The 13,014-nt window shown below is 45.0% G+C and overlaps 1 protein-coding gene across 1 annotated transcript in view; it reads left to right on the top strand.

The window, feature by feature from the left end:
• Positions 1–10,518, top strand: part of GALNT16 (polypeptide N-acetylgalactosaminyltransferase 16) — a 200,322-nt gene extending 189,804 nt beyond the window's left edge. The window contains exons 14-15 of the mRNA XM_075330467.1: positions 2,167–2,283; positions 10,172–10,518. Of these exons, the coding sequence (XP_075186582.1) occupies positions 2,167–2,283; positions 10,172–10,309 (255 nt within the window). The 3' untranslated portion in view covers positions 10,310–10,518. The remainder of the gene's footprint in view (positions 1–2,166; positions 2,284–10,171) is intronic.
• The last annotated feature ends 2,496 nt before the right edge of the window (positions 10,519–13,014 follow it).

Genomic DNA, 13,014 nt, shown 5'->3' with positions numbered 1-13,014 from the left:
AACAATCATTAACAGTACAAAACAGACTGGTATAGGAGGAGAGAGGACCCTGCCCGCGAGGGCTCACAGTCTACAGGGAATGGGTGATGGTACAATAGGTATGGACATAGCTGGTTGCGCAGTGGTGTACTGGACTGAGGGCTATTGTAGGTTGTAGGCTTGTAGGAAGAGGTGGGTCTTGAGTTTCCTCTTGAAGCTTTCCACGGTAGGGGAGAGTCTGATGTGCTGAGGTAGAGCGTTCCAGAGTATGGGGGATGCACGGGAGAAATCTTGGTTATTCCACAAAATTATTGATTTCTAAATCTTCCTGCGATAAGACATTAGTATTATTGTTTCTAAATGATTATGAACTTGTTTTCTTTGCATTATTGGAGGTCTGAAAGCAATGCATTTTGTTTTGTTATATTGACCATTTCTCATTTTCAGAAAATAAATACAAAATTTATTGCTTGGAAATTCGGAGAATATAAAGAGAAAAATGAGAAAAACTGACAATTTTGCAGTAGTCTCTTAATTTATGCCAGACCTGTATAATAAATAAAATATATATAATAATAAAAAAAAATACTCGCCTTATCGACATCTGTTTTTCCTGTTCCAACATTTCTTGGGTCCCCCAAGTTTCTTTGGCAGTCACAGATCTGCCTGAACCAAAGACAAGCAAGGGGTAGACCTGGGCAAAATTGGAACTGGAGGATTGGTAAGGTAAGCCTTGTTTGATTTACAGCATTCTGGATTCTTTTTTTTCTAAATATTTTCATGGCTGGAAACCTTTTTGAATTTTTCACACACACATTGACATGATGGTTACGGAATATGATATTCTTCTGCAATCATTAATAGGCTGCAGCAATGTCTATAAGGGACATACACAAAGCCAGATGGACAAAAACAAAAGTATGTTCCAGTTTACCTGTTTAGGAGACACCAACATTGGACCGTGCAGGGATGAAAAGTCGGCAAACCTAGATCAGGAAATCATGGAAAAAATCCAGCAGCTTGATCCAAGAATTTTAAAAAATATTATTTTTATTGAAATATAATTAAAAAGTCCAGAAGTCACATGGAGTGAATAAATCAGACAGAGGACGCGTTTCGAACGTCTAGTTCTTATTCAGTCTCAGTCTCTGTCTGATTTATTCACTCCATGTGACTTCTGGACTTTTTAATTATATTTCAATAAAAATAATATTTTTTAAAATTCTTGGATCAAGCTGCTGGATTTTATCCATGATTTCCTGACAAAGCCAGATGGGTCAGTTCACTTTAAAGTGCCCTCCTTGGCTGCTATGTTAGGCCTCTTTCACACGTCCTTGAAAAACCACGCACGTTTTTCACGGACCTGTCAAAGGTGCGTTTTGCCCTCCGTGAGCCATGTTTATGGGCTACGTGTGTTCTCCGTGTGTTATCCGTGATAACACACGGAGAACGGGAACTTTCTACTCACCTGTCCCTGGCTTCACTGTCCGTGGGGCTGATCTTCGGTCTCCGGTACTGCCGACTCCCAGCTGCTGCTGCTTCCGGCCGCAGTGAAGTGAATATTCTATGAGCATAATGAGCGGCGGTCGGAAGCAAGTGACAGCAGCGGCAGAGACTGCAGGGCTGGAGAAGGTGAGTAAAGTTGTTTTTTTTTCTCTCAGGTACATGTGTTTTCTCCGGTGCGTGTCACACGGAAAACACATCCGTGTGGTCTGTTTGTGTTACGTGTGACCCGTTTGCGTTGCGTGTGGCACCCGTGATGCCGGAGAAAACGGGGACATGTCTACGTGTGGCGCACACGGGCACACGTATGCTCCACACGTACACACGGTCCATGGCAGAATACGCATGTGAACGCAGACCCATTGATTTTAATGGGTCTACGTGTGCCCGTGTCTCCGGTACGTGAGAAAACTGACCATACACGCACCGGAGGCACGGACGTGTGAAGGAGGCCTTAGGTACAGCTATACTCCTTGTTAAAGAAATATATCAACCAATTATGTTGCATCAATTCCGCGCACAAAGACGTGGTCCGAAATTTTAGTTTTTGTTCAAGTCAAAATACTGGAAAGGAAAAGAAATGTGATGAGTGACTTTGAACATGGGAACATTTTAGATGCCAAGGAAGTTGGTGCCATATATACAGACGTTCTACCTTTAATTTTTGATCTGTTTATATTCCAGGAGTGGGCGCTCAGTGACACCTTGATCCGACAGCAAGATAAATGTCTGTCCATCACCTCGTTTTCAACAGGCGCCTTGGTCATGCTTGAACCATGTAACCAGAAAGACAGCAGACAGGTGACTATACTGCTAGTATTAACCATGTTGCACAGCATACCCAAAGTTTACACAGCAGAAAATAGAAGCATAGTTCATACCATCCCTGGTGGTCTTAGTACTGTGTTGTTCAGCATGAGGGTAAAAGGGGAGAAACTAGTGCAGAAAAAATAAAAAGCGCAACAGGGTTTCAACTGGTTAACCGGGTTGAAGGAGATGAGGGTAACTCCTCACCTAAGATAGTTGTGTGTGACAACTACTGACGAGCATGAAAAGGGTGCTGCAGACCCACGGGTGAAGCCACCAAATAGAGATGAATGGAGTGATGAGAATTTCCTCTGTGCTCCTGCAAATAACCAGATAATGGAGTCCAAAAGGTCTTGAAAGAATATACAGTGTGCCCACCCATATCCTGTCCACCACCATTAACTTGAGAACGGCAGCAGCTATAGGCATAGAGGTGGTGTCTAGGTATAGTAAAGTAGCCATGCTCTACGCAATGAAACCACCTATAGCGCCACCTGGTGGAAAACAACGGAGTTAGCATTTTTATCTCGAAAACGGAACGAGATAGATAAGAAAGTGAATTAAAAAATTGTAGGGCATCAAAATTCAATACGAATCGACACCTTGCATACAGAAATGCTATGATATGAAACCCATGACCCCCCCCCAAAACATTGAATGCTGGTCACGCATATGGCACTCATTTAACTTTGATGCTCAAAGTGTCCCCCGTCAGCTGCAATGCACATCTGGGCTCTGCACAGCATACTGTATCTTGCTGCACGTTGTGCAATATGGTAGGGGACACGTTTGCACAAGCATCTGTGATACGTCGTCGTAGGTCCTGCAATGTTGGTGGAGGGGTCGCATACACCTGCTGTTTGATGTGACCTCACAGAAAGAAGTCGAATGGGGTCAGGTGAGCGTGGAGGCCACTCCACACAGCCACCATACCCAATGACTTGTAGGAAGGTCTCCATGAGGTATCGCTTCACGTCCGCAGCCTTGTGAGTTTTACACGTTCTAATCATAGCATTTCTGTAAGCAAGGTGTCGATTCGTATTGAATTGATGATGCCCTACAACTTTGTAATTCACTTTTTTTCTCTATTCCGTTTCGTTTTCGAGATAAAAATGCTAACTCTGTTGTTTTCCACCAGGTGGCGCTATAGGTGGTTTCATTGCGTAGTTCATGGCTACTTTACTATACCTAGACACCACTTCTATGCCTATAGCTGCCGCCGTTCTCAAGTTAATGGCGGTGGACAAGATATGGGTAGACACACTGTATGCTTTCTGTCTAAGTGCTTCAAGGCACACTTGCCTCTTCATCAGGAAATAGCCATAATTACCATGATTATGATGACAGCTTACTGTTAAGCTTAGTTATTTCAATAATGACATAGTTATTCGAAAGGAAACCTTCATACAAATCGGGTGTGTGTCTCCAGTCAGTTTCTGCAGAAAAATGGTCCAGTTCCCTCGTAAAAATCTAAGATGTCATATCATAGTATAGTTCTCTCGGAATGGCTCTCTTTGGTCCAAAGAGAAATAGATAGGAGGTAGCTAAAAAAAACAAAACAAAAACAGAAGGTGCACATGGGGTAAATAAGCAACGACAAAAGTAAAATAAATGTATTGGTGGGGGGGCTCACCTTTTGGTGAGTCTCCATTGAAGACAGGTACGATATTGTTCCTCGTTCCTGCGGCAGCACACATCGCTGTGTGTGAAGCCGCAGGAGCGAGGAACATCTCCTAACCTGCGTCCCACCTGCAATGAGAAGGAAGGAGGTGGGCGGGATGTTTACGTCCCGCTCATCTCCGCCCCTCTGCTTCTATTGGCCGCCTGCCGTGTGACATTGCTGTGATGCTGCACGACCCGCCCCCTTACGAAGGAGGCGGTTCGGCGGCCAGAGCGACGTCGCAGGGCAGGTAAGTGCATGTGAAGCTGCCGTAGCGATAATGTTCCCTACGGCAGCTATAACACAATATCGTATGTGCGACGGGGGCAGGGACTATCGTGCTCGGCATCGATAGCATCGGCTTGCGATGTCGTCGTGTGAAAAGTACCCCTAAGACTAACTGGTTTTTCCTGCCTCAGGACCTGTGAACTCCTTGGTGGGCGTGTCCAACCGCCTGGCTATGCCCCCTGGTGTGAAGATCAAAGCCTGAGGGAGGTGACTAGGGTTTTAAAGGTTGGCTGGTGACACCTTTTTAGGGGACGGGTGTTTGTGCAAGGGCCTACCTGTGACTACCTCGCTTGTCCAGGGCGTCACAGTTCAGCCTCAGTATAAGGAGGGCTGCGCCCCTCAACTTGCAATAAAGCAAGATAGCAGACAAAAAACACCAAAAAACTGAGCTGTAACAAAAAACCCCAGTAAACATGCAACGTTCTAAGCATGTAAATGGCAGCCTCTAGACAAGAATAAAAACAAAGAGAAATTATTTTTTTTTACTTATACCATTCACATTGGAGTTTTGATAGACACAAGTCAGGTATATATAATGGTTTTAACTTTGGTTGGTTAGGGACCGTCCCAGATGGGTACACCTTGACGAGGTGGGATGGCTTCTTACCTTTTTGCAAAAATGTATATACTAAGTACCCTGTTATTAAGCACTTGCATTTTATTCATTATTATTCAGGGTATTTTTTCATACAATTTTTCTCTTTGTTTTTTTTCTTGTCTAGAGGCTACCATTTAGATGCTTAGAACGTTGCATGTTTACTGGGTTTTTTTGTTACAGCTCAGTTTTTTGGTGTTTTTTTTACTTAGAAAATGAATGTTATTCAAACAGGTAAAGAATTCAAATGAGAATGATCTGATGTAACAACAGGACTTTATAATCTGTTTTTGATGGTTTTTTTTATGCCACTTACCGTATTTTTCGGACCATAAGACGCACTTTTTTTCCCCCAAATGTTGGGGGAAAGTTGGGGGTGCGTCTTATGGTCTGACTGTGGCTGCGGGGAATGAGGGTGCTGCGGTGGAGCGGGTCATCGGGGGCACGAGCAGGCTACTATAGCAGCCTGCCGTGATCACGTGTGCCCGCTCATTACATATGCACGCCCATCCTCCCGCTCATTTCTCAGCGCAGAAGCCGGCCCATTATCAGCGCGGGGTGCAGTGAATCAGTACACTCACCCGTCCCCGTGTGTGGAGCCGTTCCCCCGCAGCACGAGATGTCTTCCTGTCTGTGCCGGTCAGCTGATCTGTGCTGATCAGCTGATCGGCACAGACAGGAAGACATCGCGTGCTGCAGGGGAACGGCTCCACACACGCAGGTCAGCGGCGCAGAGAGGAAGATGATCGGTGCTGGAGGGAGTGAGGAAAAGGTGAGTATAAACGTTTGTTTTTTTTCTCTGTGCTATAGGATACAGGCCATATACCAGGATGGTATATGAGCACGATGGGGGCATATAGCAGGATGGGAGTATATGAGCAGGAGGGATGGGGGGTATATGAACAGGATGGAAGTATATGAACAGGATGGGGGTATATGAACAGGATGGATAGGGGGTATATGAACAGGATGGAAGTATATGAACAGGATGGATGGGGGGTATATGAACAGGATGGGGGTATATGAACAGGATGGGGGTATAAGAACAGGATGGGGGTATATGAGCAGGATGGGGGTATATGAACAGGATGGGGGTATATGAACAGGATGGGGGTATAAGAACAGGATGGGAGTATATGAGCAGGATGGATGGGGGGTATATGAACAGGATGGGGGTATATGAACAGGATGGGGGTATATGAACAGGATGGGAGTATATGAGCAGGACGGATGGGGGGTATATGAACAGGATGGGGGGTATATGAACAGGATGGGGGGTATATGAACCGGATGGGGGGTATATGAACAGGATGGGGGGTATATGAACAGGATGGGGGGTATATGAACAGGATGGGGGTATATGAACAGGATGGGGGCTATATGAACAGGATGGATGGGGGCTATATGAACAGGATGGGGGTATATGAACAAGATGGGGGTATATGAACAAGATGGGGGTATATGAACAGGATGGGGGTATATGAACAGGATGGGGTATATGAATAGGATGGGGGAATATGAGCAGGATGCTGGTATATAAGCAGGATGGGGGTTTATAGCAGGATCATATACAAGGCAGGAGGATCATTACCAGGATGGGGTACCTTAGTAGAGAATTTGGGGACATTACCCCCATAACAGTGTCAGCAGCAGATCCTCGCCCCATAACAGTGTGTCATGACCACATTTTTTTGCTTAAAGTTTTATTTTTCCTATTTTCCTCCTCTAAAACCAGGGTGCGTCTTAGGCTCTGTGCGCACTGGGAAATGGAATTTTCTTGAGAAAATTCCGCATCCTCTCAAAGATTACCGCACCCGCGGTAAAAAACCGCAGGAAACCGCACCCGAAAACCGCATGCGGTTTGCCGCGGTTTGCCGCGGCTTTACCGCGGTATTGTTCGCGGTATTGCCGCGGTTTTGCCGCGTGCGGGTTGGGATGTGCTTTATTGCATTCAATGCAATAAAGCACATTGAAGAAAAAAAAAAAAAAAAAAATACATTTAATTCTGATAGTAGGTAGAGGGATAGATAGAGGGATAGATAGACAGACAGAGGGATAGATAGATAGACAGACAGAGGGATAGATAGATAGAGGGATAGACAGATCGCTGCATTTCCCACGGTCGGCAGTGAGTTCACATTACCGGTCGTGGGAAATGACCGGTAATTACCTCTGCTGTCTGCTGCTTTCATTCAGCGCTGTGTCTGTGACAGTCGCGGCTGGATGGAAGCAGCGCAGGACGCAGGAGCCGGAGCTGTGTGGATTACGCCGGAGCTTTGTTTGGGAGGGGTTAATAAAATGGTGAACGAGGCTTGTTGGTTTTATTTAAAATAAAGGATTTTTGGTGTCTGTGTTTTTTTCACTTTACTTACGGGTTGATCATGTCAGCTGTCACATAGACGCTGCCATGATCAAGCCTGGGGTTAATGGCGGTGGTCCCCCACCATCATTAACCCCTTGTATTACCTTGCCACCACTGCTACACGGTGGCAAGAAGAGCCGAGGACACGCCGGTAGTGCCGCATAATGCATGCGACAGTGCCGGGGCAGCTGCGGCTGATATTCTCGGCTGCCGGAGGGGGAGTGAGGCGGGGGACATTACCCCTGCCCCTCTCCCTCCCCAGCCTGAGAATACCGGGCCGCCGCTGTGTGCTTACCTCGGCTGGAAGGTAAATATGCAGCGGAGCCCACGTTCTTTTTTCCCTATATTTCCGTTTTCTTTCTATGTGTGTCTATGTGTCTGTGTCTATGTGTTCTATGTGTCTGTGATGTGTTCTATGTCTGTGATGTGTGTGTGTTTACTCTGCACGACTTCCTCTTCCTGTAATGACATCACTTCCCTGCAAAACCGCAAGCAAGTGATGCACATTACCGGAAGTAAACCGCAAAATACCGCAGGGAATAACGCAGGAAAACGCAGTGAACCGCACAGAATTTGCTGCCTGCGTTATTCCCTGCGGGATTTCATGATTAACATTGAGTCAATGGAGTGAAATCCCGCAGCGATGTGCGGAAAAGAAGTGACATGCACTTGTTTTTGCTGCGGGATTCCCGCAGCAAAACATGCAGCTGTCAAATTCCGCCCAGTGCGCACAGGATTTTTTTTCTCCATAGGATTTGCTGGTGATTCACTGCAGAGATGTTATGAACATTTTCTGCAGCGAAACATGCAGCAAATCCGCGGCAAAATCCGCGAAAAATCCGGTAAGTGCGCACATAGCCTTATAGTCCGGTGTGTCTTATAGTCCGAAAAATACGGTATATCTTATATTTAACCAACCTTATGATGCCTCGTGTTTATGTATCTGTCACTTGAAAAAAGGGCTTCTGTTCCCCGAAATGTGTTGCGTTTTGAGATCACACTATGAAGTAGAATCTTATCAAATGTCTATTGTCTAGATTGTTTTGAATCCTGTACACAAACATCATTTTTTCTAGATCTCTTCATCCCAGGATGACGTCCCCCTGGTATGTCTTCTCTAGGGACCCCCACTATGAATTCCTTTCTTTTTGCATCTCTTGTTAAACTAGGTACAGGAAAGTATCAAGTGAAAGGGAAAATAAACCCTGTGTCTAGGGAAGGGGGAGATGATGACCCCAACCAAACTTACTGCTGATCCCTGGTTCTCTTCACCACCCTAGATAGGTTCGAGCCGGATATCTGAAATAGCAACCAAAGAGAGAACAGGGGAAAATGTAACGAGGGCCATGATCAGAAAAATAAAATAATAAATAAAAATATTTTCTATTTTTGCAAAGAGGTTTCATTGTATTCCAAAAATTTTATATAGCAAGAGGAAAGAGTAAATAATCTATAAAAATTAAATGCAAAAGCAGAAAGACCAAGTGAACAAGGAATCCTAAGACAAATAGGTAGGGAACGGATGAGATGAGCGTAAATTCAACCTCACTAAGCTCTTAAGAATACACAGGGATCACAAACAGGGGGAAAGTAAACAAATAAGTTATCTCCAGATGACCCAGGGAGAGAAACTGCAACAACAAAGTTTCTCCAGACAAATACAAGCCAACTGCTTGCACTGAGGACTTGTTAAGGGTATAGACCTATCACCAGTACAGAGTAAAGGGGGCTTTACACGCAACGACATCGCTAACGAGATGTCGTGGGGGTCATGGAATTTGCGCCGTTCTTCCGGCCTTGTTAGCGACGTCGTCGCATGTGAAACTTACGAGCGACCGCTAACGATCAAAATTATTCACCTAATCGTTGACACGTCGTTCTAATCCCAAATATCGTTGCTGTTGCAGGACGCAGGTTGTTCATCGTTCCTGAGGCAGCACACATCGCTACGTGTGACACCCCAGGAACGAGAAACAACACCGTACCTGCGTCCTCCGGCAACGAGGTGGGCGTGTTTTTCTTTCGGCTGCTCTCCAACCCTCCGCTTCTATTGGACAGCTGTCGTGTGAAGTCGCTGTGATGCTGCACGAACCGCTCCCTTAGAAAGGAGGCAGTTTGCCGGGCACAGCGACGTCGCTAGGCAGGTAATTATGTGTGACGGGGACTAACAATATTGTGCGTCACGGGCAGCGATTTGCCCGTGACACACAACCGACGGGGGTGGGTGCGATCGGCAGCGTCATCGCTAGCGATGTCGCTGCGTGTAAAGTGGCCTTAAGGGTACATGTTCACTATCAGTAACTGCTGCGTCCTGGAGGCGGTGGATCCTGACCTGCGGGTCTGCAAGTCTCCTCCGCAAGAGACCACAGCTGCTCGTGTCCACAATCCAGGCTCGGGCAGCTGCGGTCTCTCTTCTGTTCTCCCTGCGGAGGACGCTTGCAACTCCACAGCAAACAATTGAAATGCTGCAGCTCGGGAAGCCGCACCGCAGGTCAGTTTTTGCTGCGGGAAAAACAAGCACAGTGAACACGGTATTTTTAGAAATCCCATTTGCTGTGCTTGTACTGTACAAACACAGGCTTTTGGACGCAGTGCAAACACGCTGCATCCAAAACGCTGCAAAAAAACTGATCGTGGGCATGCACCTTTAAGGTGTTAAAGACACAAAGGGAAGTGCTGATGATTAACAGCAGAAAAGGTGAGGAAATTTGCAGGGTCCTAAAGAGAAAGGGATAAACTCAAAGCAGGGAAAAAAAGACAGTCAGACAGCAGCTTGCCTAGCCAAGCGCTGCGACCTTCTACAGCCAGAAGCTACAGGACTATCTGTCATGCGTGACGCACCCGTAACATCGCAAACTTTATGATCCTTTTATAATCTAACTTGTCCAATTTGCTGCTATTAAGATTTCTTTTAAACTATGGTAGTCTTACTGGTATATGGTGTTGACTTTGATTCTTAATTTTTTTTTTTTTTCAGAAATGGAAGTTGAAAGGACACTTCTTGCAGCATCTGAGCAGCGCAATGTGTTTGGATACTCATTCGTCCAGGGTCCTGATTAACCCTTGCCAGTCCGATCTAACAAGTCAGCAGTGGGAGTTACTTCAGGCAACCTGAGTGCTTATAATCACAATCTTGCATGGACATGATCCATGAGGAGGGGACACTGGAACATTGTATGGACCACCCAGTTCTAAACATCAAATACAAACTCTTTGTACGTGGCTGGACACTGCCAGACAATGGGTGGCAATACATGATATCGTCATGTTTTTGTTTTTTTTTTGGTTTTTTTTTTAAAAGTGACCATTTGCTTTTGGATGTGGCAGACACCATACATTTTGAAATTTACCTAGTATCATATTTGGTATTTTGGTTCTTTACTTTTATGTTTTCAGCAAGTTTACTTATTCTTTGCACAGTAAGTTCAGATGTGATGTTCTTAAAACCAATTTTGTTATTTAAGGCTACCGGGATATAACCATGTTACTTCTTGACGTGTAGTAAGTGATATGTGTTACCGACCATCTAACTTTTTTAATACTTTGAAATAGCCCGGGAGGTGATACTTAATATTTTGTGTGTTAGAGGCCATGTGAATGGATCTAAATAGAGTTGAGCGAATACCTAACTATTCGTACTCTCTATACTCATAACGAGTACCGTCTAATATTCATTCCGAATAGTGAGCGCAATGCAAGTCAATGGGGAAAAACTCGCAATGTAATGAGTAACCCTCGTTACTTTTCAAATTTTTCCCCATTGACTTGCATTGCGCATGCTATTCGGAATGAATACGCAACTATTAGACAGTATCGTTAGGAGTGTAGCCAGAATGAATAGTTAGGTACTCGCTCAACTCTAGATCTAAACTCTAAAGCTGCATAGAAGTTGTCTTTTGACGATGTGAAACAAATGGCCTTTCCGTATGTCCAAGCTCTGCTGGGGTTCATCATACATGTAATTCTGAATTTTAGAGGCTCACACATCCAACCCACTGATACTTGGCTCTGCATGTCAATAAAACATGGGGGAGTTGTAGCTCTAGCTTTAATAGTTTTGTGTTACTGTGTATACGACCGAGCTGATTGTCTGAGAAGTTAAATATATTTCATTTGCGTTCCTTTTCGATGGAAACTGTACCTGAAAGACAACAGTATTTTGTACTAAGCTAATGTTAACTTATTGTAAGCGATTCCTCTGCAATATTGACTTTATGGCTGGAATCATTGAGCTCATTATCCATGAAGTCAAGGGTGCATGGGAATAGCAGTGCTCACAAAAAAATAAAAAAAAATATTGAAATATATATAATTTTAGCTAAAATTTTGAAATGTCATTGTGTTTGTTAAAGATGGTTTACAGATTATAATTTACTAGCTGTAGTACCCGCGCGTTGCCCGGGATAGTAACTATCTCTCTTCGAGTTTCTGTCTGTCTCTGTGTGTCTGTCTCTGTCTGTATCAGTTTCTCTGCTTGTCTCTGTATCAGTCTCTCTGTCTATCTCTGTGTCTCTATCTCAGTAGCTCTCTCTTTCTCTCTGCCCGTCCGTCTCTGTGCCCGTCCGTCCGTCCGTCTCTGTGCCCGTCCGTCTCTGTGCCCGTCCGTCTCTTCCCAGGTCCGTCTCTTCCCAGGTCCGTCTCTTCCCAGGTCCGTCTCTTCCCAGGTCCGTCTCTTCCCAGGTCCGTCTCTTCCCAGGTCCGTCTCTTTCCAGGTCCGTCTCTTTCCAGGTCCGTCTCTTTCCAGGTCCGTCTCTTCCCAGGTCCGTCTCTTTCCAGGTCCGTCTCTTTCCAGGTCCGTCTCTTTCCAGGTCCGTCTCTTTCCAGGTCCGGTTCTTTGCCCGGCTGTCTCTGTCTCTATCTCTCTGTCTCTTTTCCCGTCTGTTTCTGTCTGTCTTTCTGTGTCTCTCTCTACCCGTCTCCCCACCGACCGACATCTTATTACCTCACACATAAGCTTCTTATACTAACAGTTTATTTTGTTCCTATAGCAACCACTGACAGTTGCTATTAATAGCCCGTATCTCCCACCTCCATTCAGATTAATGGAGGCAGGATTTGAGACTAATTGTAAAGCGCGGGGTTACATTTTCCCTTCCAAACATAGTCTATGACGTTCCCTGAGTCACATGGGGTGTCTGTGCAAAATTTCGTGATTGTAAATGCGACGGTGCAGATTCCTTTAGCGGACACACACACACACACACACACACACACACACACACACACATGCACACACACACACACACACACACACACACACACACATACATATACACTCAGCTTTATATGTTAGATATTCTGAATTATGTGGCTCATATTTCTACTATTCAATATGAGTTTACAAGAAAAATCAAACTTTTTAATTAACAATTGAATAATGTGTTATTATAATCATGCCTTCAGCAAAAGATGTAATCTGCTAGTCTACACACAGACCATTCAATACCAGCGCACTGAGAATCTGGCTATATAGTCTGTCGTCTGTATTTATGATCTATACTTCTAACCTCATGGGACAAAATATACGAAAAGAAAAGCGGAGCTACTTATTATAGGTTAGATGGACAAGTCTACGTGATAAGTAGTGATCAGCGAGCACTAAAATGCTCAGGTGCTCGTCTCAAGTAATGAGTCAATGGGAAAAGCAAGCATTTTTCCGGCAGACCCCCCCAGGATCTCTGGAGGGGGTGCCTGAAAATCACTGGAATGGATGGGAATACCGTTGAAATGGAAATGGAGGGAGTGCCTGAAAATCACTGAAATAGAGGGGGTGACTGAAAATCACTGAAATGTATGGGAACACTGCTGAAATGGAGGGGT

The sequence above is a fragment of the Anomaloglossus baeobatrachus genome, chromosome 12 (genome assembly GCF_048569485.1).
Source record: "Anomaloglossus baeobatrachus isolate aAnoBae1 chromosome 12, aAnoBae1.hap1, whole genome shotgun sequence".
Classification (NCBI taxonomy): Eukaryota; Metazoa; Chordata; class Amphibia; order Anura; family Aromobatidae; genus Anomaloglossus; species Anomaloglossus baeobatrachus.
This window is presented reverse-complemented; position numbering and strand designations above follow the sequence as displayed.